This window comes from Anguilla anguilla, chromosome 4 (genome assembly GCF_013347855.1).
Source record: "Anguilla anguilla isolate fAngAng1 chromosome 4, fAngAng1.pri, whole genome shotgun sequence".
In the NCBI taxonomy this organism is placed as follows: domain Eukaryota; kingdom Metazoa; phylum Chordata; class Actinopteri; order Anguilliformes; family Anguillidae; genus Anguilla; species Anguilla anguilla.
The window spans coordinates 9,625,072-9,650,650 of record NC_049204.1 but is presented as its reverse complement, the minus strand read 5'-3'; the positions used below and the strand labels follow the sequence as shown (position 1 = coordinate 9,650,650).

At 38.6% G+C, this 25,579-nt stretch overlaps 1 protein-coding gene across 1 annotated transcript in view; it reads left to right on the top strand.

Moving 5' to 3' along the window:
- Nucleotides 1–450: 450 nt before the first annotated feature.
- Nucleotides 451–25,579, top strand: part of LOC118225586 — a 111,200-nt gene continuing 86,071 nt past the window's right edge. Inside the window, exons 1-3 of the mRNA XM_035414168.1 lie at nucleotides 451–838; nucleotides 13,032–13,153; nucleotides 21,273–21,320. Of these exons, the coding sequence (XP_035270059.1) occupies nucleotides 772–838; nucleotides 13,032–13,153; nucleotides 21,273–21,320 (237 nt within the window). The 5' untranslated portion in view covers nucleotides 451–771. The remainder of the gene's footprint in view (nucleotides 839–13,031; nucleotides 13,154–21,272; nucleotides 21,321–25,579) is intronic.

The window sequence follows — 25,579 nt, the reverse complement described above, 5'->3', positions numbered from 1 at the left end:
ATCCTTTACATCATTTTTGTTCTTACCAATGCTGACCCAAATAAATGCTGTAACATAAACATGAGTATCTCAGAACAATATTATTTCAATGAAATCTGCTTCAGCTTGACTTTCTTTTATGTCCCTCACCAGGCCATGCTTGAATTATCTGAAAATGTCATCACCAGGTTAACAGGTTACCAAAAAAATAAAATAAAAATAACATAAATAATCAATCAGTACATAGAGTACAATGTGTCCCATATATATATATATATATATATATATATATATATATATATATATAATTAACACTCATCCATGGACAGCATTCTGATGCACTTTGAATTTGAATGGTGACCAGAAAGAGAAGAGCAGCTGTTGATCCGAATCCCCACTTGTTATTCTTAACAGGCAGTGCATTAGACGCCTCAAAATTGCAGCACTCAGTTTCTTCCTGTCTGGGAAACACTCGACTGGGGAGGGAAGCCGTGATTGGCTGACTCTTGCTCAACTTCCTCGGTAAACAAAAACACTGCAGCTCAGCAGACAGGCTTGCCCTCATTGTGAGAGCTGTGGTATGCCTGTTTAAAAGACTTGTAGCGGGACGCCGGAGGCCTGTGCTCCCTGCCTGAAACTGGAAACTAGAAGGAGCGTGATCCACGGACTGACTGAACAATGGTGGTGTGATCCACAGAGGAAGTAATTCACATCGTATGCTGAGACCAGAGGCAGAGGGGAGTAGCAGTGAGGCGCAGTCACAGTAGCACAGACACAGAGCAAAAGTGAATAATGGACAATGGTTATGCAGTTTTATCCAATGACATCTCTCCTGATTCTTGTAAAGTTTGTATTACTGGTAAGTATGCTTGTTTTCAAGGGGTATGTGTTGTTTCCTCTTCACTGTTTTGTGTTTTTATGTTTTTGCTCTTTCTGAGTTCACCATGAGGATTGAGAAGCAGATGTTTTCTCTTTTGTCAAGCAATTTTACACACCCCTAAACCGTTGTATGTGAATGGACACAAACTGCATTCCATCCAGCAGTGATATTATAACACCAGATGGGGACAGATTTGTTTGGTACAGCACACTGGAAAAAAAAAAAAAAAGTTTCAATAGATAAACCTATAATTTTAGTTTTCTCAATTGAAATTTTATAGGTTTGTAATGAAAGTGAAACCTTTTTTTTCTGTGCTGGTAACACAAACAGCAATATGGCATTCAGCCAACTCCCCCTCCCCTTCTCGCTTCTTCCTGGTTGTGAAATGCATTGCCAGTACTACTGAAACCAGGGAATTTTCCAGTGGTTTCATCATTTTAAATTTTCCGATTTGAAGCAAACACAAGGTTAGTTTAACTATTTCACTAACAAACAAACTCTCTGAAATAGTAGACATCTTCAGGGATACATTTGGAGGTGAATTGGTTTAATATCAGTTAAATATTATAAACCTTAATTACAAGCTTCAGCCAACATTCTCAAATAATTCTGACACATACAGTATGTAACTAAATGGCTAAGCAGTAATTGCATGCTAAGGATTAATCTTATGACACAATATGACACAATTAACTAAATGTGACAACCAATCTATAAGTAAAGATATGAACAAATATATTGTACCACAGTCTTATTGGCTCATATTTAATTGATATTAATTTTTGCATACCTTACTTGGTATAGAAGCTTTTGACTATGCTGTCATATTAATTTACAGTTTTCATGTTTTCTTTCACTACCAGCCATTACGATTAATATTATATATGGCAGTCCGGAAGACAGTTGCTGTAAAAGTTTGGTAAAGCTTCAATCTCACTGTGCCACTGTCAGCCATAATATCCCCCACCCACCCTGTTTCCGGAGATCTGCTTGAAACATGCTTTGTGCTTTTAATGTCTGATTTATCCTGTTACTCTTCCCTTTTGTGCGGGATGCACAAAATGATGGCACTGTGGCCTACATGCTGTCGTAGCAGCTTGACTGAAAGCTAATAATTATGCTAGCAAATCCAGTATTTTATCTGATTTCATCATGTGGCTCATTATTGTTTGCGTGCGTCATTGTTAGAAATTTTGAAATTTCAGTTTTGGGTGGAGGTTGTGTCGTGCCTTTAGGTTGTGTCGTACCTTTGAAGTTATTCTGAGGTCCCTGAGCCATGGCAGACATGGCTTTCACTTTCACTTACTTCTCAGTGCATAAAGAGATGCACAACTTATAGGCCAAGAAACCTCGATTACCTTCAGTGCTAGATATTTTTAAACAGGATGTTGCTGTCTTTTTTCCATCCTATTATTTTTAGCCATAGCTGCTTTACCTTGCCATAATGCCCTGCAAAGGAGACAGGAGGGTTGGTTGCAGAGGTAGCTCCCGGCTCTCTTGATTAATATGCGTGTCAGAGTCGGAGCAGACCATAGCAGCAGATTATCCGGGGGAGATGCCGCCCGCTCAAGGTGAGCCCATGTGTGCGTCGCCACCTGCGGCCTGGGCTCAGGTTTGGCAGTGACATCGGAGGACTACCGAAATAAAGGGATCTGCGGTCATCAATGCAATGAGCTAGACCCGCCCACTGAATCCAGAGTCCTCTATATTAAGAGATAGAGCCATTAATCCACCGCTGATTTGAACACCGAGGGGAAAAAAATAAAAATAAAAACAATCATTAACAAAACAGGCCTCTGCTGTTTGCCAAGTCGGATGCCAATAAATTTCTGCCTCTCATACAAATTGAAAGTGTGCTAATGCTTGCTAATGGATCGACCGCTGGAGACTCTTGCTATTGTGTGAGCAAGCTGTTTTTGTCAATGCGTCTCTGTCTGTTGCCAGTTTTGACTATACGCGATGGAAACTGGCGTTCATGAGATGGCTGTCCGGTATGGAGTAACAGAATCTGTGCGTAACAATGGTGACATGACGCAAGGGCATGCTGCAGGGCTACGGGACATTGCGACAGTGTTGCCAGATCTTTAGACACATCAGGACTGATGTTGCCATCTGGCAAGACCCACGTTGGGATGGTTCCGTTAGCCGTCTCCGTTATTTTCAGTACATCCAGATGGCTGTCGCACAAGTGATCATTCGAACAGACCAGGTTAATTCCCCATTCCACTTGCATTAATGAGGCCATTTAAAGTACACTGGTAATCAAATTTATTGCTCGCTAATCTGTCCTCTTAGTTCATCAATGGCATATCAACCACTGACCACTGTTCAAATGCTCAAACGGTAATCCAACCACCCTTTTTCTGAACTCATACAGACTGGATGAACTGAGCAGGCTGCATGTCTCGCATTCAAATTTATCCCATCAATCAGTTACGCTGTAATCAACCAAATTTGCTCTGATCTCATTAAGTTTCCGCATCGGACTGGTCTCCAAAAGCGAGGAGGTCTTTTGTCGTGAAAAACAGGAAATGTAACAATTTGGAAAGAAAAGGTATAGAAACGAAAAAGGAGAACCAACAAGTGCTGATTATATCAGTTATAATAATAAATACTACTAATACAACAACAACTACTACTACTACTACTATAAATAATAATAATAATAATAATAATAATAATAATAATAATAATAATAATTAATGGCAAATATAAGTATTGGCCTGCTTGTAATATAAACCATGTTGTCTGTTTTCTATGGGGCTAATAGAAACAGTCATGTGTGTCTTAGGGAGAGCCTTTCTTAATATTTTTAGTCTTTAGTTGGTGGTTTCTATCATAATTAAAAAAGCACTGTTTGCTTCATGTGCATAAAAACTGAAGTTATCATATGCTAAGCAGAATAACAATCAGGGGCTAACACATCATTTTGATGGGTGGTCTGATGACCATACAGTCAACTGTCAAAATAAATGAAGACAGTCTGCTTATGAACTAATATTTTAGCTAACATAAATACAAACAAACTGTCCTGAAATGAATATTTCTTGTCTTGCTCATTGAAACTGAATCTAGGCTCTTTAAATCCCTTATGATATGATATGAATGAAGCAACATTCTGATGGAATCTAGAGTTAATGCTGTGGTACAAAGCTGTGGGTGGATATTTGAAAAAAAAAAAAAGAAAACATAAGAATAACATGACTTCACTTGACTGAATTTTGTTGGTGAGAAGATGTCCTTCAAGGAAAAAAGGGTAATGCTTGACATCTATGGCATAGGTTTGTTAATAATGATAAAATGCTTGGTATGTGACTGCATCCAGTCTATTGTCAGCCTTGCATATGTCAATTGTAAATACCACTGACAGGTAATTATCACAGCTGTACATCTGCCTGGACAATATTGTCAGAGCATTTTAAAGATTCTTGCCATGTTTATTTTTGCATAGTTATGTTACTGCTGAGCTATTTCTAAGCTGATGCAAGGCAAACACTTTTTAAAGTGCCAGCACTGCCTAAGGACTGTCATTATGATCATAACAGAACACAATCAGTTTTTATAAGTGAAATATCAGTTTCTAATAGTCCACATCTGCAAGAAAAGCAGGATCTGTCTGTCAACAAGATGAGATGTCCTGACTCACTCAAGCTAACTAGCATTAGCGGACTCAAATTAGATTTCTTAATAATGGCCCTGATCCAGCTAAAATATATTCTGTCACCATCACACACCTATTTATTTTATTTTCAGACCACTGTAGTCATATATCGCACAACAATATGGTGAACAGCTTCCTATAAAAATGTTCTGACTCAGTCAAGCTAACTAGCATTAGCGGACTCAAATTAGATTTCTTAACAATGGCCCTGATCCAGCTAAAATAAATTCTGTCACACCTATTTCTAAATTTTTTTTCAGACTACTGTAGTTATATATTTCACAATGATACGGTGAAGAACTTCCTATAGAAACAAAAGACGACGTTTCATAGTATACTGTAAGAAAGTGCTTTATACTTTAAATAGTTCCACTGGCAGAAACAGATGTATTGGCCCTGTACCTTCATGATAATAAATGGTAGTCAGTTGCTCCTCTCCGTACCACTTCTGCCTTAACTGTAAGCCTGAGAACCCAGAGGACTGGGGGATGGCGGTCTGGCACGAACAAGACGGAGCACATGGGTGGACTGAGCGACACTGCCAGGCTCACACTGCAGCCAGAGCAGAGTGCGGAGGTGTTTCAAGGAAATCACGTTCGTTAGCACCGGTTTGGCGCGGGCATTTTTAGCTTAAGTGCTGGACCAGGTGGCTGGTATCATTCACAGGAACGGGCCTGCTACGAGCGTGAGGCACCATTCATCTGAGTCCGTCGAGCTGCCTGGTCACAGAGTTTAATGGGACTCAGATGTAAAATGGCATCCGACTCCTCTTCTATCCCAATATCTGCTTAGAAATCAAAGTTACATGTTCAGTCAGTTGCAATAGACACTTAAAGTGGCACAGAAGGGTTTATGATTAAACTTAAGGTTTCAGGTTTAAGGTCTCTTTAATTAAAACATTTTTTTTTTCTATATAGGAAGATCCACCCGAAGCAATTTAACTCATAGCACAGCTGTACAAAAGACAGCAGTTTCTGAAGCAGCAGTTTATCACAATTTCAAATGAGCACATTTTCATGACAGCAGCCCCCACTGTTGTTTTCCAGTCTTCTTTATGATGAAAAGAGCTTCCAGCAACTGTCAAGTACTTTCATTCAAAGTCCTGTTGTCTGATTATACATGAAGGAGGTGTAGGTCGGCATAACAGTAATTGAATCAAAAATTTTGGCAACAGTATAAAAAGGAAAGGCCAAGTTCAGCCTTGGGCCAGTATCTGGAGTTGGGTAAGCACAATACTGAGGTACAGTTCATCTTGTATGTCCAAAAACGTTGCCCTTTGACTGAATTTTACTGCTAGGGGTTATAAATCAGTTAAACAATATTTTAAAGGGAGCTGTATACAAGTTGAGTGCTGTCATTGGTGTCAATTTTTTTTAAGTTTTTTTTTTTTCCTCCATCCTTCCAATTCCTAACTTGCAGTGGGGAGCAAGTTTCCCCAGGAATCTCATATCTTCATTGGATGTTCTTAAAAGTGCAGACTACTCTCTGTTTTAATGGACTTCCAGGTTTGAAGATCAGTACGTCACTGACTTGCACCTGCCAGATGACTCAGCTAAAAAAATAAGATCTGAAAGATAGTGCCTTGAGGTGCTGTTAGGATAAATCAGAGGATAAATTTTAAACAAGAGGGCAGAACAAAACAAACAAACCTTGTTCAAAGTTGCTGATCAAGAAGAATTCAGCAAATGTAATCTGATATATATATATATATATATATATATATATATATATATATATATAATTATGATGGCTATGATGAAAGTGAGTATAGCACCAGGTGCTTATGTGGTTCAATAAAACATGCGTTTACAAAGAATAATTATATCTCAGAATATCTCAGAACATGTTTTATAAAGCAAAACATATTATGCAAATTACAATCAAAATATATAAAAATATCACTGAACTTTCGCAGGGAGTGGCCTGAAATAATTATACGGACTATGCACGTGGTCATGTGGTGTTGCCCGGTAACAATCACTGTTGTGCCCTGTCACCTTTTTTCCATTTGTTTATGCCAGAATAATATTTTGCGAATTATTTTAACAAATGGAACTTTCTAGCAAATGGAAATGGTGAGGGGGGAGTGTCAGTTGGATCTGCCAATGTATGACTGTTGCAACCTTTCACCTAGTGTGCATGCATTTTTCTCTTTTCACATTTTTTTTTAGCCTCACAGTCAAAATAGATGAATAGTCAGATGATATTCTAAAAACAGTACATGTTCTGGAAACAGCCTCATTAACACATGCATTTCCCTTTGTTTCACCAGTTGTAATTTAGCGAAGTACGAAGAACTTGAGAAGAAAAAAAAATCTGCATCCAAAAAGACATTTTCATACTATACTCTAGATGGCAACAATGAAAGTCTTTTATTTCTACTGAAAGGCTGTTTGTCACATTTCTAAGACTGAGATGAGCAGCCTTGAGAAAAGAATATCTGTTAGACAGGGTTCTAAATCCTGTGTCAATAGGACTGACATGTATCACAAAGCCAGAACACTCAGGAATCCAGCTCCTGGGAAGGTTTCTATTTGCTGGTTGAGCTCCCCTGGAGTTGTATACAGTTTTTTTGGCTTTGATTTTCTCACTGCAAAACCTCTCGTCATTCACTATCTCTGGGTCCTGTGCATGTACTTCAGTGTGGGTGGCAAGCTCTTGAATCCTGGTCTTTCCAGACAGGAGCTAGAGCACCAAGCAGGTCCTGTTGTTGGCAGATGCTGGAACCTGGGAACCCCCAGCCATACAGATTCCAGACTTGCATCTGGAAGTTTGACAGATTTGTTTAATGAGCTGATATTACATATCCATCATCAAGTGAAGAAACCACAAGGGACTCCCACCCAGTTGTTTTCACCCGAGCTCATCTAGTGGCCATTTTGTGTCAACATCCACCATGAGCAGTAGGGATGCTAGAATGAACTGATACTTGTTGACAATTCTTTTGGCCGGTATAGTTCACCATGAAGATTGCATTGATTATGGCAATCCAGTTGCGTGAATCATATGTCAATCTCACTCCTTCAAATTGCAATTTGTGTTTGCTCAGATCACTGTAGAAACAGTATTGTGTTTTCCTTATTAATGCTATTCCCTGATGAGCTTATTGGCATTAAAAGGTATAAAAAGTGTAGACAATGAGTACAATGGGTTGATTTGTCTTGTATAGACATGTTTTGAGCAAGACATGAGTGTAGTGCTACTACATATTACTCTTGACAGTTGTTTTGCTCATTGTAATGAAAATAATACAGCTTCCATTAATTCAAACAATACAATTGAACACTCTTTAAAATTCTCTCCTAGAGTTTGTCAGTCACAGTTGAGATCACTGAACCATATAAAGTTTGTGTTGAATTTAATGTATTCAATTGAAATAGTGAACAAATGGGCTATTGTAATATAATTATGTATAAAATGCAATTAGAAGGTCTGTCTTGTATTAATGCTCTTTAATAAGAATTATGTGCTGTGAACAATAGGTGAGAAAGCTCTCTAGTAACAAAGGACTTTTAATGTAGTATAATTACAATATTTAAACAGAGAAGTCTCAGAATCACATCGTGAAATTGAACATTACATTCTTGAGGCTGTTTAAAACACACACACGCGCACACACACACTGGGTGTGACTGGCTGGTGAATCTCTTCCTTGTCTCAAGTCTCTCTTCATTTGAAGTTTCATGCAGAATAGCTGAGATCATTCAGGAGAGAATAAAGGTTTTTTAGCATTAATCAACGGATTGGTTGTATTGTGTTGTCTAGTTACAGTGGCATCCGTCCAAATCTGTTTATGGTTTTCATTATATGCCTGGAAGTACCACTGCATACAAATTCTGGGGAACCTGAGTAATGTGAAATCCACTAATGTGCCATTAACTGCTCCAGCTTATTTTTGCAGAGCACTGTCACTGACAATGGGCAGCCCTGCGCACACTCAGTAGCCATTAATGGAGGAAGAGAGATGCAGAGGTCATACTGATACAGACAGAAATTAAATGAGAGCTTCTAAAAGCAAAGTGAGCTTTATCAATGATATGATAACAGCTCCTTCAGGAGATATCAATATCTTTCCATTTTCCTTCTCCATCCCCCCTTTCAGTCTGTAATTTCATTGTTCAGTGTGTTTTTTTATTTCGCTCTCTTACATTTTGTTCGCCATACTGTAAACAAGAATCCACCTGTGTTCAAAAGACGTATCTTTACACTGAATGAATGTGTTCTCTTTTTCCAAAGCTTAGAACAAAAAAGGGGATTCATTTCATGCAAGATTACATTGTTTATTAGCATATGGATTATTTGTAGTTGTCAGTGCAAATTTAACTGATTACAGTTATCTGAGTTTCTGAAGAATGTTTGCAGTAAATAGAAGAAAAAATGTACCGATTTATAAATACAAGAATAAAGATCAACAATCTTAAAATTTTTTTTTTTTTTTAAGATTTTAGGATCTACGATCTGAGCAATTTTAATGTACTTTTTTCTAATCATTATCTTGTCATCTTCCTTCCTATATTAATTGGAATTATTGGACAATTTTATATTGAGATGATGGAATGTTATATACCATTTCTGCAATATAATTTTATAAATTGAGTGTTTATTTGTTGATTGATAATATTCCCTGGTTTGACATACAATTCCTCCCTGTCGTTCAACAGCACTTGTATAATAGATTACCAGAAGTCAAATCAATATCAAAAACAAAGCCGCTTATGTGATCATGCAAATATTTTTCTACAAGTCTGATAATGGTACTATTTTTTCATTGTAATGTAGGGGAGAGCGGGGCCAAATCTAACACGGGGTAAAATGTAACAGACTTTTTATGTAGATGCATATATTACATATTCCAGTCTGTTTTGGCTATATGCAAGTGAATTTTATTTTACTGGAAGTGTTTTTCGGCTACTGTGTGGTGTGTATGTCAAGGAATACAAATATATTTGATTGTCTTTTAGTGACTAACAGATCACATAGTTTTGATATAGCATGCTAGCTTGCTGGGGTTGCTAGCCAGGCAACAGTGGGGTTATAAAAATCAAACAGGGTTGTTAGCCTGTTATCAGTAAAATATTGATTAACCAATTGATTTGATTTGTCCAACTCAGATCTGATCTTCATAAAAATATTTAACTCAACTTTAACTTTAGGCTATGTGGTGACATGACATCGACTGATACAGCTGTTTGGATCGAAAAGACGTTAGAACCAGAGAATAATGGTCTTGTGATTTTCACTGATATAGGTAGGCCACGAAAAACATATACATATCATCAAAAATATATTAAAGACTGTGTGTATTATATAACATGGAACTGTATAGAATTTCTTTACTTTGTGTCAACTTTTTAAGACTATTAAGACTGTTAGGTGTACCCTGTGCCACGTTTTTACCCCACCGACAGGGTTAAATGTAACATTTCACTCTCTGTACTTTCGGTCAGATTGCTAGTTAAGGGTATGTCTCAGAAATTTCATTGTGGTGTGTGAACATAGCCGAAGGATGTAGGTTGTTTGTATTAAAAAAAGATTGATCTATCTCTAAGAATATTTTCAGGTATTGAGCCAAATACAAAAACCGTTATTTACCCACTCTCCCCTACCTTGTGATTTAGCAACTTCTTCTTGGAACTTTGCTGAGCAATATCTGTGGTTGTGTGCAATGTTTCTGGATGTTTAAAGTTAAATCATGCAGCATAAGCTATACTACAATAACCAAAACTGGTTATTATTTGAAAAGATTCCAAATGTCACAAATTATTATGCCACAGGAATTTCTGAAATTCACTGAATTCTACTCAAATATAGACCCACCGCCTTTAAAACACTAATGTGGCCACTATGTGATCATTATGATCTATAATTATAAGTAAATCATGATATATCAGCCTTCAGTGAGTCTACATCAGTCTTTATGTAGACCCCAATTATCATGTTTATACTTTTTATATCACTGAAACATAGCATTATTATTCAGGTTCAGGGAGTCCAAACATTGTGAAACAAAATACTTATGTTTACTCTCAGTCAGCTGCGGAAAGGAGCCGATATTTAAGAGCATGTGCTCACAAGGAGACCGCTGTACATAATTGTGCTTTGAGAGCTAGAAAGCCTTCTATTATCCTTGTTTTTGCTTGCCGCGTGTTCTACATGGGGGCGGAGAGCTCGCTCTGCAGTGAACGCATGCACTGTTCTCTCCAGTGGTTCGGCTACATGTCAAAGAGACTTCTTACGATAGGGTCATGATAGATTCCGCCCCCTGCAGTGAATCTGGTGGAGATCTTCGAACAGCACGTTGCGAGGAGGCAAGTTGCCAGCGCGCGTCGGTGTTGCTAGGTGGGAGAGAAGGAGAGCGCGTTGTGTCGTGGACCCACGGCGGCTGAGCGCAGAGGCTGATGCGGGTTGACAGTATTTAACGTAATTAAGAAAAGCTTCAGTCACAGTTGCATTAAATAAACACCTTGTGAAATTAAGTGGGATCTGATGAGCGTGAGAGTGCGTGCCGGGGAAGGGTCATTTTGCAGTCACGGGGTGTGCGTGTGAGGCCCCTCATTAATGCACAGCTGGCCTCCTGCACCCACGCCTGGGCCCTTTCGGCAGTGCGAGACGTGGGAACGTTGAGAAGGGTCTGAGGACCCACCAGAATAGAGACTGCAAATCTCAAAAGTGTGCAGCACTGAGATTGGTGTCTCGGTGCTTTTCTGGTTGCAACTGAAGATGACAGAGCAGTGCTTTTCCTTTTTGTTTAATGAGCCAAATTGCCTTTCTGAATATTCAGGAGCGATGAAAGTTCATTGTTATCTTTTTCTCCTTTTTTTGCATTTTGGGAAGAAAGTGAAACATGAGTCATCTCCATCCATTTTCAATTCCTCCCACACAGAGAATTAAGATTTGACCAGGGATCTCCACTTGCTGATATCCGATGGTATGTTTCTGGGAATTTCCTGGGAAGTTAGAGTGCAGTTCCCTCAAAAGTAACCGCAACAGCTGGACCATGACTAATGAGGAACTGATGAGCTGTTTTAGCACTGATTCCAGGAGGGGAATGCCCGGGATTTATGCAGGAGATAATACCTCAGACCACCACATATGCCCTTTGCTCCACAATAGCCCCTCCCCTCCATATTAACTAGAAGTAATAATTGCTCTGCAGGGATCAAAGCCTCAATAACCTTTATTGCTATTACAACTCCTTAATGGATTGCTTTCTAATTGTGTGATTATGACCATATTATGCACCTCGCCTGTATGAGGGGAATATTTTGTGGATGCCAAACCAGTCAGTAAACGCTAGTTTGCTGGGTTCTGATTAGCAGCCAAGCTGAGACTCCACACAGAAAAGCAGAAGTAACAAGAATGTCTTCTGAAGTTTAGTCAATTCTTTGTGGTGAATGTGATGCCACCTTTCTTCAGGTAATAGGGTAAACTTATTCAAGTTTCTTCTTCAAACAGAAATCTTTGTCGCATTTGCATGCTACTGGTCACTAATATACATAATTCGTAATATCACATTATCGTGCTTGCTGGTTATGTGCAAACATACAGTAATTATTAAACAAACTTATGGAGTCTGAGCAATAATACTGATTCAGTAAGTCAAGTCTGGTCATGGTTAAACCATGTACTTGGTTTCCCCTGTCCACAATATCTTAAAAAATATTTAATGCAAAAAACAGAAAAATAATAATATAATCTAATAAAAAATACATCACATTTTCATGGAAGTTGTTCCGTGAACATCCTAAAATGGATGACTATGAAGACAATTTCAGTACTAACTGATGCTACTGACCATAATGTTTGCACAACAAATTAAACAGTGATAATGATTTTTAAAGCACTTAGGCCTTAATGGTTGATTAATTGTTCATTACAGACTTATTGCCCGCTGTAATTGCTTAATTTTTGCAAATAGTTAATTTGTCCCTGTTTATAGCACTTCAGAGTAATTTCTGCTCAGATTGTATCTCCCCCACACCTTGAATGAGCAAGAACTCTAATGATGGGACACAAACTGATCACATTAATTGCTGTTAGATGCGACAAAATGACAAATTGACAAGGTAATAAACAGGGTGTCTGTGCAAGGCTTTAAAGATCTACACCCACTTTGGTCTGTGTGTGTATGCGCGTGTGCGTGTGTTTTTGTGCGTGTGTGTGTGTGTGGGTGTGTGTGCATGTGTGTTTTGTGTGTGTGTGTGTGTGTGTGTGTGCGTGCGCATGCATATGTGTATGCATTTTTTGTGTGTGTTTTTTTTGTGTGTGGTAATGAAATTATTGCACAATGCATAGTTAATGTTATTGTTAATGACATTTGTGGCCTTGCATATACATTAGCCCCATATAACAGTACGTTAGCAGTTTTGTACAGGCGGTAGAAACCTGAAAAAGTTTGAGTATACCATAAGTGCGTACATTGCTTTCAGTCAACACCTCAGCTTAAATGTTTATTTCATCAAATTTATTGATTGACATGCCACTCATGTTCACTCTGATCTCCTTCTCCAGATGTGTCTGAATGCTTCATATGCCGAGATGGAGAGCTAAGGGACCAACATGCTCTGAAGAATTTCTGTGACTGCAAGAACCTGTTGGCTCACGATCGTTGTCTCATCACCTGGATTAAGAAGGTGAGTCATTGTCACTGTGCTGTGTGAGTTAAGCAGTGCTTTGATCAATACACACATACGACCACACACACACACACACACACACGCATGCACGCACGCACGCACGCATGCACTCACACACACCAATTTTACAATAACTCTACCCAACATTTGGAGACCATTGTTACTGATCATGTTTTATAAAGAAAATCAGATTAGATTGAAGAAATGCAAGTGTTCCAGGAATTTGTTTTCCTTAATTAAACTTCATGATGCCCAGCCACACAGGACACCAGCAAGGCACCATTTATGCTAATCATTACAAGCGACCTGAAGTAAAAGTAGTCATTTCTTCACTAAAACTGATTTTGGAATTGGATTACCCAAACAAGCCAATTTAGGGTCCATGAACAAGTCAGGATTGATGTTAAGCAAAGCATTTAGGTGTGTAATTTGTCCATTTCTTCTAAAATGAAACAAAGCACCCACAAACAGCAGATGGATTCTATTGTGAGGCTTAGGCTCATTTCTCTTTTTTCAGAAATTACTTTTTATGGCAGATTCTGTTTTAAATTCATCAAGACGAGATTTTTAAGTCAAGAAAATTCTCAAATGCCTTCCCTTATCTCATGTTGTGTTGGTCCTGTCTCTAAGTTGTAACTGTTATCTTTATTGTCATTTGTTTTGATTGTACTTGTTTAATTGTTTGGACCTCTAAATTTATTCTATTATTATATTTTACATAATTTTCTATCTTTTTATGTTCTAGAGACAAAAATTCAAAAGCATGTTTTTCTGAGGCCTTCTCGGAATTTTGTGGGTTTTCTAGTGCTCCCACACCTACCGCTGCTTTTTAAAAAATGCAGAACACTAGTCAGAGCAAGGACCAGTCAATACCCACTGTTTTCTAAGTATACTCTTAGCCAGAGTGGTTGATCTTGTCACCACAGCGCATAATGAATTCTGCAAAACGCACATGTTCCAGAAGGGTAGGTTTTAAAGATTTACATGCGATTTCAAATATATTTCAAATTTTCTCAATAAAAATGCCGGAGAAGGTCTGAGTATACTAGCAAAACCACCGGGTATACAGATGAGGAGAGACATGAGAATGCGTTGAGGGGAATTAGTGCCCACAAGAATGTTAAATGTTCATAAATAATTCACAATGCACAGTACAATTATTAAAGGACAATGAGGCATCTTAAGGTAATGCTAGGCCTTACCAGGGCTCATTGAAAGTGGACTCTCTGGCTTATGCCACCATTTTTAGAGTACCAATGAATGAAGTCAGTTTTACTGAGAATGTGAATGGCCATGAAATCATGCAATTTATTTATAATGCTAATGCAATTTTGCTTTAACCACCATAACCTATTATTGCTTGAGCAACGAATACTCTGTTCATAATACAAAACATACACATTTAAGGTATGGTAACCAAATTCGCAAAGGACAAATATCCCTTGGAGCACTGAGCAGTAATAAAGTCATTTTTTTAGGATAAGTCAGGTTTGAAAATATGAACATGAATGTAGCTAATGTCAAATATTTATGATAGCTCCAGATTTTGCATATGCACATTTTCATAATTGTGTAAATGTGATATTGCATGAAATTTGATATTTTGATTGTCTGAGCTGTGATTAGATGACCAAAAATATAATACTTAAAATGTTCACCGGATGGTTGCTGAGTTGTGCATCCTATTGTCAATGTTCCAGTGAATGGATGAATGAAAACAGTTAGCAATTGGACATCACATGTTTAGGCAGACCGACTATGCGTATCAGTGCTCTCCTGGATTGATAGTGGAAGCTACAGCAATGTGTGGCTGGTGTATACTGTTGGCCATTCCAAATTGGGCAAAAATTTGGAAAAAGCATTATAAAAGATCTTACCAATTATTACCCATTAATTTATTTTAAAGACTATTACCCTGTACACTTGCATCAGTCCACATTCCCAAGCATTGCCTCCTTTTCACTCACTTTGCACAATTGTTAAAAACAGGCATGAACATAGAACTCAGCACAACTGTAATAATATGCACTTCGCACTACTCCAATAGAAAAATCAACTGCCTTTACACTAGCACTGGTGTTTGGTGTCATGAAAGTAGAGCCTCATATTTCCTTGTCTGCACTTTAGTTTACATAATTTGTAAATATTGAAATTATATACGAATATAAGAATGTTTTTAGCTGGGAATTATAGGCGATAAATGGTTATTATTTTTATGTTCAAACCCATTGCATTTGATAAAGGTGCATTTTTAGATGTAGCTTTAACCAAATATGACTTCTTTTTAACATTACAGTAATTCAAAGCATATTACATTTGTAATTTATAGCCAAGTGGGATTTATCAACACACACTCAAGTACCCAGAGATCCTTCATAGCTAAGTGAGATTTACAGTATCAACACACACTCAAGTATCCAGAGATCCTTACGCAAGTTTGATGAATCTGAACATTTGATAAATAAAAAGGCCCTTAACACACAAAATGCTCGCTTGGGGCCCAGTCATCTGTAAGTAAGCCGTCAAAATACTTTTCGGCATTTGTGGGGCTAATGCACAATCTGAACTCAGCAGTTCTGCAACAAAGAAAATATACGCCATAAGTCGAAGCTGTGAGTCCATTTACGTATTGATTTTACAGCCCATATTTTCTTTCTACTTGAACAACTTGATGCGAGTCCAGATTATTATGGCTATCCCTTGGAAGGCTTTTGTGTCGAACCAAGGATAACATTGATCATCGATCATATTGATGCTGCAAACCACCTCGGAAATGGTGTTTGTTTCCCCCACTTTATATTTTGAATACAAAAATAGGTGAAACAGCCTTTACAATATTTTAAGATAAGTCTAGAAACTATAGCAGCTTCAAATAACCAGTTTTCAGAACCCCCTTTGCAAATGACAGCAGATTGTGCCACTGCTCAATGTAACCACAGCCAGACCATATACATGTAGTTAACCGTAAATAACTTGTAAGTTCTCTACTACAAGAAAACAAAAATGGAGAGAGGCCTACGGAACACAAAATGGAGCAGCACTTCTTCGTTTTTACAGCAAACAAAAGAAAGGTGATTTGCTGTGTTCTTGGTCAATAATCCAAAGATCTGAAGTGGAAACTGGTGGGACAGCTAAAGTTACCTAGCCAACTGTTTGGAATTACATTATCATACATTTTACATCATTCATTGAAATACATGTCACACGTGTCACTCTAAGCCTTTTACATAAAAAAAATAAAAATTATAAATAAAAATGAAAAAGTTACATAACATTCCCTGATGAAGAACACTAACTGTCCCAACTTTATTGTGTGAAAATGTGCATGGATGCGATGTGCTTAACTCAGAGTCTGAATTCACTTATCTCACTCTAACATTAGACACTAGCTCAAACAAACAAGTCTAAATAGGCGTAAACTGCTGAGGTGTGAAGTTTTAGACTTTCACACCTCATGCTGACACAATGTTCCAGTGATTTTATCTGCGCTAACGCCCTATTTGGTGGCATGAGAAAAAAAGAGTGAACTGTACAGTGTGTGACTTTAATAAAATGTCCTTTTATGTTCGGAGCTTAGTTACTTTCTTGTGCTGGGGATACCAGGCGAAACCCACTCAGGTGTTAATGGTCTTCTGCCCCCACAACAGCTCAGTCACCAGTGTCTTTGACGGACGCTCAAGCGGCAGATAACAGCAACTTGAGACCTTTCATCTGTGCAGTCTCTGCTCTTAAAGTGAAGGGCCTCACCCATTGGAAAAGAGGCCTAACAACACAGGGCTGAAACAAGCTGGCCACTTCCCTTGAGTGCATCTCTATCTGCATTCAAAATGCACTCACCGATTCAACTTTCTCAAATGCCCCTGAATCTGCGTGGTGAGATGTGCAGCTGGTTTACTTCAGAACTTTTGGCAGCAGAGTGATTTTTTTAAGTGCCCCCCCACCCCCCCACCCCCACCCAAAGCAATCAGCAAGTGACCTGTCACTTGTGTCTGATAGCCATCTCAAAAGCAGGTCATGCATGTAGATCTAAAGTGCTTCTTAACCACATTTTATGAAGCCAGAAATGTAATTGAATAACAATCTGACTTGTAAGTGCTTCTCACCAGCCGGTGGAGAGCACTAGCATGAGTTGTACTCCTCTTAAAAGCAATTTAAACAAAAAAGGACATAAATTCCATTTTCTTATTTCATTTTTTTTTAAAGGAAACACATTTTAAAATATTATTACCAACCTATTGCAGTTTTGAATTTGGTTAGTTTTTGCTATCATTTCTACAGTCCATTAACTGTTATCATGTAAAAAAATACATTTTATTCAAATTACTTTATGCCTCTTAACAGTGCAGTTGTTAGTTGTCCTTAATTGTCTCTTTGTAATGTGCCTTCAAGAGACAAACAACACAGAAGGAAATTAATTAAGAATTATAATGAATGAAGAATGCACTTTTAAAAACACCCACCTCAAGGTATGATTTAACCATATGGACAGAATCAGTGACTGAGGAGTGAGATCCAGAAGATTCGAACTATGCCCCTCATTATGTGGAGTGGGATCCTAGAGGTCTGATACTCTTAGCAATGTACAAGGTTGTGTCATGCACTAGAATTACCACAAATGTGAGGGACACCAAACTTTATTAATGGGACATTCATGTTCCTCTCTCTAATTGTTTTAAAATTGTACAGGATCAAATGGAGAAATGAGTCCTTCAATATAGTGTTCTTTCAAATGTCAATTTCAAACCACTGCAATCAGTCCCTCTACATACCAAGACCTAAATATGTATTTAAGTTTATATAAAAGAACACCATATTGTTTTACTCTGATGCTGTTTATGGAAACTATTTTTGGAGATAAATAATGTGCTTTCCAAAAAGTGTAATCCAATCAGTATTAAATGAATATTAAAGTAACATAAAAAAAAGATTATTTCTTACATTCAAGACTGATAGCCTTAAATGCAAACTCTATTTCCCAAGGGAATTTTGTGGGGTTAGTTTAGATGTTTTTATGATTTTAGAAATTTCTATACATAGTCCTCCCATTTCCAGGCACCATAATGTTTGGGACAAATGGCTTCACTGGTGTTTCTGATTAGTCATTTGTGTTCATTTGTTCCTTGATTGCCTTGGAGTCTGTTATTGGTGTTTGTCAACAAGAGGACCAGAGTTGTGCCCATGAAGTCAAGCAAGCCATTATGTTGTATATGTCATTCCATTTCAGGGCACTGTATTTATAAATAGATGGTATATCTATTTATCTGAATAACCTAGTGGAGAATCATAATGAATGCTTCATACAGGTGTACTGAATGATACAATTCAGCAATTAACATCCTATCATACTCTGTATCATGTATAAAAATGCTGAGCAGACCCATTTGACCTTGATTTTGGATCAAGATATCCAGAGGAAAAGTGACTTTAAAAGGATTACTTATTGGTGCATGGGTGGCAGGAGCTTCAGTCACAAAGACTGCTCAACTGGCTAGTGTTACAATAGGAACAGAGACTAAAGTGGCATCTACATTTAGGTCTATGGGAATAACATCAGTAAATAGGGTCGTAAATTCTGGTCGAAAGTACACGTTCGATGGCGGCAATGCTCATGCATTTGACACAAGTGCAACTTCCTCAGATAACTGAGAATGTCAATGCATGATGTGTCAGCAAGATTAGTCTGTCAGCAACTACATAGAGAGGGGCATTATAGTAGAAAAAAGATATGACAGATATGTAAAAAAAAAAAGAAAAACAAATGTGTGTGTCCTACAGTTGGTTGCTATGGACAGCTGTTGTTGTTAGTTGAATTATATTGGAGCAGGTGCTAGATATTGACCATTGGGTTAGGATTAAGAAGTATTCCTGCATTTACTGGGCATTTCTGAAAGTGGAATTGGCAGGGGAACTATGAGAAGCAGAAGGTGAAGATAAGATGAACACACAAAATAACACAAACTTTGGAGGATTATTGTGTGGCTGTGAGATGCTCAATTCTGTATGTAAACATGACATCATTGGGTGCAGCAGTTCCTGTTTGTGATGAGTGAAAGTCTGTGTTCTTTGCAGTTATTTCTGCAGGAAGCCATGAGAAGTGCCCATCTGTCAGTTCTCTATAGGTCTTGGGTACAAATACTGGCTCCCAGTGAGAAATTGATTCAGGTAGACCAGAAGCAACATTCAAACAGTATCATCCTGGTTATAGTAGTAAGCATCAGAAGAGTGAGTCCCTTCTGCTTCTCTGGACAGGAGTACAACTGTATGCTTCTGTTTACATCATGGGAAATTTCCATTATTGAGTATTGGTCAAAAAATAGCTTTTTCTAATTGCTAACCAGTACGCACACTACATTTTGTCATGTACCAAATGGTCTTATCCAGAGCAAGTTATACAGATTATATACAGATACACATTTTTACATACAATCCATTCATACAGCTGGAGGTTAGCTGAAGGTTAAGTGCCTTGCTGAAGGGTACATTAGAAAGAGGTGCAGGTTCATGAAAATATGGCAGAGTGTATTGAGGAGTTATCGGTGGGAGGGGGGTATCAAGCATACTGTAACTGGAGGAACATGTCGAGCATAACTGGCGGAACATGTCGAGGATAACTGGTGGAATGTGTTGAGGAGTTTGTGGCAAGAGGGATATTGAGCATAGCTGGTGGAATGTGTTTAGCATAACTGGTGGAATGCACCGAGGATAACTGGTGGAACATGTTGAGGATAACTGACAGAATTTGTCTAAAATAACTGGCGGGATTTGTCGAACATAACTGGCAGAATGTTTTGAACATAACTGGCAGAACAGGTTGAGGATAACTGACGGAATTTGTCGAACATAACTGGCATAATGTTTTGAACATAACTGACAGAATATGTTGAGGATAACTGATGGAATTTGTCTAACATAACTGGCAGAATGTGTTGAGCATAACTGGCAGAACATGTTGAGGATAACTGGCAGAATGTGTTGAGCATAACTGGCAGAACATGTTGAGGATAACTGACAGAATTTGTTTAACATAACTGGCAGAATTTGTCAAACATAACTGGCAGAATGTGTTGAGCATAACTGGCAGAACATGTTGAGGATAACTGACAGAATTTGTTTAACATAACTGGCAGAATTTGTCAAACATAACTGGCAGAATGTGTTGAGCATAACTGGCAGAACATGTTGAGGATAACTGACAGAATTTGTCGAATATAACTGGCAGAATGTGTTGAGCATAACTGGCAGGACGTGTTGAGGATAACTGGCAGACTGTGTCGAACATAACTGGTGGAATGTTTTGAACATAACTGGCAGAACATGTTGAACATAACTGCTGGAACATGTCGAGGATATGTGCATCTAACATTTAGTGATACATCTAGAAAATGATGATCTACCAGTTTAAAATAGGTATTGTCATTTTATTCTTGTCACAAGATATGCAATATTGCATGGTAAAATCTTTGCCCTGGGAAAATTAAGCAGAATTTTCTGGCTTGTTCCCATATTATACACAACACATCTACAGACACTCATCAGGTGCTTTCATTAATTAGGTTCCTTAATTACCGAAGTCATCGCTGTCCTTTGTGTGTGTGTGCATGTGCCATTTTAATTGCATGTTGTCAGAGTAATACATTTAGATAACTCTGCCTCCTATCTCTTGGGTTGGTAATGCTGTTCAGGGGGAAGCCAACTTGCTTTACATCCATTAACCAAACGCTCACAGCATTTGGGAGATACCACTAGGGGTAAGAGCTCCATTGTAAACCAGGCAGTCTAATAGTGCCGTTCGGTAATTATGCGACATTAACATCTATCAAAATATTCGGTTTTTGTTGAAGCTCATCAGCTCCAGATTTGGGAATTCTATTTTAATTGATATGAAATTGATTTTCCTTGTTGTATTGAAACTATTATAAAGCAACATTTGAGACTCTGCAAGTCACATTTACGGTCATTCCTTGGTTAAAATGACTGCCCTGCATTTAAACAGGTTCACAAAATGGCCGTGTAGGAATATAATCACCGCATAAACGCCTCATTATAATGCCGTTAAAAAAAAAAAAAAAACTGTTAAACCACTGGTGACATCCTGTTTGCTGCATCTTCTCTACAGGGTCTCGGAAACGAAGAAAAGCCAAAGTGCAGCGTGTGCAACGCAGAGGTAAGAGCGTCCAGTGCAGGATGTGTGCACACATTTTCCACAGTGTGACATTGCAGGGACCCGGAAAGGCATGTGTATGTGCGTATGTGTAAGTATGTGCATAGGGAGGCAAGTCCTTGCGAGGGGTCCATGTGTGACTCCTGCAGGTTAATGCTACCTACTAGCAGGGTTGAACATGCCTGAACACATGCCGCGTGAAGCGGGGGCACCGCATGCAGGTTAGCAGTGTGGAGCGGCGCGCTGGTGGGGACCTCAGCCCCCTCTAGAGGCCGAGCCCCTCCCTCGGCCGCCACGAGGAGGCGTGCCAGACAGAGAGCCTCATGACCCCCCCCCCCCCCCCCCCCCCCCCTTATATGAGACAGGGATGGCTATGGACCTGCAAGCACTGTGTGCATGCACTGTGTAGCAGTTAAGCCACACCTTCCCGTGCCCGGACAGATGGCTTTAAAAGGCTATTTATTTTTTAGGAGCAATGTGATTTAGGCTCTGGTCATTTTTCCAAAATGCGAAATATATAAATTGTTTATAATAATATTTTTTCTCTAATTCAAATATTCAAGGAAAACTTTGTATGAAAAGCCCACTGGTATGTATTCTTTTGGAAACCCGTTTACACAGAACAATGGTATTGCAGCAGTATTCTATTTAATGGGAATAGACTGGGTGGCTCCCATAGCAGATACCATTTAGCTCATTAACAAGAAATATCAACTCATACAACAGATTCAGCTGCGGAGGAGCCATAATACTAATATATAATCAGCTCTTTGTTTTCCCTCTAATTCGACGAATTTCAGAGAGGCTGTGCTGGTAATACAGTTTAAGCTGTTTTTATACCTTATTAATGTGCCACAGCATCCCACTGATGGAGAGACCCTGAATAAAGCAGAGTTTTTGGCATGGGATGCTGCCTACATAATGTCCAAATCCGTATTCATTTCATGAACCCAAATTTATCATGCCTTTGCAGTGCATTTCCAATGCAAATTCGCCCACCGATGCCTCACCAGTTCGGCAGGCAAGTTCATTTGTGCGAAATAGTAGATGTTCATGTGGCATCACAAAGTCCCCGGCAGGCAGGTGCATTACAATGCAAACATCTACCAGATTAGGCCTTTGTTATTGATACACAGTATGTATTCATGTCTGCACCACGGGCTGAAATTACGGCAGGGCACAACGGTGTTTTTCCACATTTGTCCTCCATTTTAACCTTTAGTTACCATCTTGGTATCATCAAATTGCCGAATGCGTATTTCAAAGAAAAAGTCACCCTCTCAGATGGCACAAAGTGACCAGAAAAATGACATTTTCAAAAGAAAAAGAAAAAAACCACACTGTTGAATTTTAAATGATTACATTGCCTGGTTACTTTAGCATTTATACATTTGGTCAATTGTTTTTTTTTTTTTCTTCTGTTAATTATCAAACTTTTCTGATGTTCTCTGAAGTCACAGCAGACCTTCTAATTAGAGAAGGGGAAGGCCTAGATCTAGAGTTTATTTGATTGGAAATGCTCTATGTTGTGGTCGGAATAGTTTTATTTTAGGTTAGTTGTTGGTCATGATGTCTCCAATGAGCCTTCCTGCAAACACAAAGACGCATACAATAACAATGGTATTAGTTCACATTGCATACCAAGTATTTTCAGGACTCACACCGCATCAAAGGCTGTCTTTGCTTGCTGCTGATGACAGTAAACTGCCTTCCTCGCTGTATGCTGCGGTTTGTGCGTTGTAGCATAGACAGTGGTCTTACTACATTGTAGGACCCCAAAACACAAACGTACAGTATATCTCACGGGTGCCACACTGGAACCCTGTTTAAACAGCTGAGGTATCTTTGGAATGGCCTTAAATAATTTTACTGTGAAGAAGTGTTTCGACTTACCGATGTTTGTTTCCCTTCGCCGCACTGTTAAGCCTCCATAAAAATGCTTTTATTAATACAAAATGACCAACATATTTTAAGTCAGACATGGGAAACACTACATTATGTCATGTAACATTTTACTCCTAAAATGTTGCATTAATATAGGATGATGCGTGTGTAACAGTTCCTGCTTCACACCGCTAGAAAGCACCAGTTCACACATTGTGGTTTTATTTTTGCATGTGCAGTCAACTCTTTATGTCATTATTTTTCCATTGAGTTAATTATAAGGTACAAGTGTTTTTCACTAGCTTACTGTCTGTTCACTTGGTTGCCTAAGCATTTAGTAATTAGGTTATTTTGTTCTCACTTGTGTTAGTTCATTTGCTTCACTTGTTTGTCAGCGTGTTTAGGTTCCATATACTCCCTTAGTTGTTGCTTGGCCTAAATGTTGGTTTATACACCTTACAAGCCCTAGTCTCATGATTATTCCTGGTTTGTTCTTGAGTTCCCTTTCTCCTCTTTGTTGTTTTTGTATTGTTAAGTACTGTGAAGTTCATTTGTGTTGTTGCATATTTTTGTTTTCTGTGTCTTCTTCATTTGGGATGATGATTTGTGCAGTTATGTCTTTGTGATTTGTTGTTTTGATGAGCAATCATTTTGTGTCCCATGACCTCAAATGACTCTGAAATGCCTTACAGGAGAGTAGGGGGAAATACCTCTACTAATTATAGAACGGTGAGGACAGGTAATTAAAATGTGTCCGCCTTAATCCTTACACATGGGCACCAAGGAATGCAAGGGGATATAAATAAATATTACCTCATGCGGTGATCAAATGGTGCAAAAGAATAATCAGTCTGAAAATTAATCAGTCTCATAAAATTAATTGTTAAATCACAAATTATGAATTTCAACATTACATATTAAAATAACCTAAAACGTAACAAGATGAGTCAATTCTTTAAGGTGGTAGGCTCAAGAATTTATCCAAATAGTAAGTAGACTGATGACTGACTGAGGTTTAATATAATAGAATATATTAAATGAACAAACACATTTAAACTAAAACCCTTGATGGCTAAATAAGGGAGGATATGAAAAGGGGACTAGAGTGTTGTGTGTGTGTGTGTGTGTGTGTGTGTGTATAGTCGTGTGTTAACCAGCACATGTGGTGCAGGAGAGAACAAAGGCTCCTCTGATGGAGCAAAGTATGAACCAGTGTTTAGTATTTGAGGCTAAACTGGCCTGGGGAACCAGGGAAATGGCTGTGTAGAGAGCTAGGCTACAGGAGTTAGCTACGCCTAGCTAATCTGAGCACACTTTGTCATTCTTAACACAAGAACATATATCAGGTTAGATATTATTGATATATTATTAATATAATCGAAGCACAACATTAAATGCAATCAATAACATGCTTCATTGAAAATAAAGAACAAACTGTGGTTTCCTAAGCTAATGCCTGGATGTTTGTCAGTCTTACTGCTGGAGTGAAGATTAGTCTGTGTGGGGTGTCATGTGCTTTGTTGCTTTAAGGAAACTGGCTTGGCCAGCATCTCTGGGTCTTCGTTGTGCTGTCTGTAGATTGTTGCTGGTATGGCAAAGGGAGTCTGGTAGCTGGAATCTATGCTCGTTTGCTGATGCAGGAAGGTACATAGGCTACACATATTTACGGGTTGTTGTGCTGTATAACAATTAAAAGTTAGTAAATAAACTGACCTCGCGGTGGATCAGTTCCTTTAGCTTATTTTCAGGATAACATGTTTACTTAGTGTTAGAACCCACTGGTCGTGACTATAACTCTTGTGAGATAGTGGGTCTGACCGTGTTCCTTTATGTCTGCAGACCTTCGGGATTTTGGCCTAGTTGTCCTTTTAGAGGCCATGTCGTGATGCATGTCCTCCAGGCCCCTGGTGACCAGACAAGGAAGAGCAGCAAAAACAAGTGGAACAGAGAAGGGAATGCACATTTTATAGGACAGGAAGTGGTGTATTGCCCAAGTTACCATGTGACCAGTCTGTCCAGCCATGATCATGTAACAGTGACATGAATCTGATCTGTTGACTCAAAATGGTGCCCAAAGACCCTCCAGAAGTTTGAATAAAACCTTGTCTATACCACACTACAGTGAGTTTCCTGCATAGATAAACCTCCTGAGTGTGCCAGACAGCACATTCATTGGCTTTGTGGGTGGAACTATCACGCTTATGGACGCTTGACTTGTTGTTGGCTTTGCCACCCTATATCAGAGCTGCGATGGTATGTGCTGGCAGAAAGAATAGGCAGAATAAATCCTGTTGTGTTTTTTAGTCAATAATATCAATGTTTACTATATTTAAAACCCTAATTTTGGAAGATTTTAAAGGACATTCTAAGGCTTTATT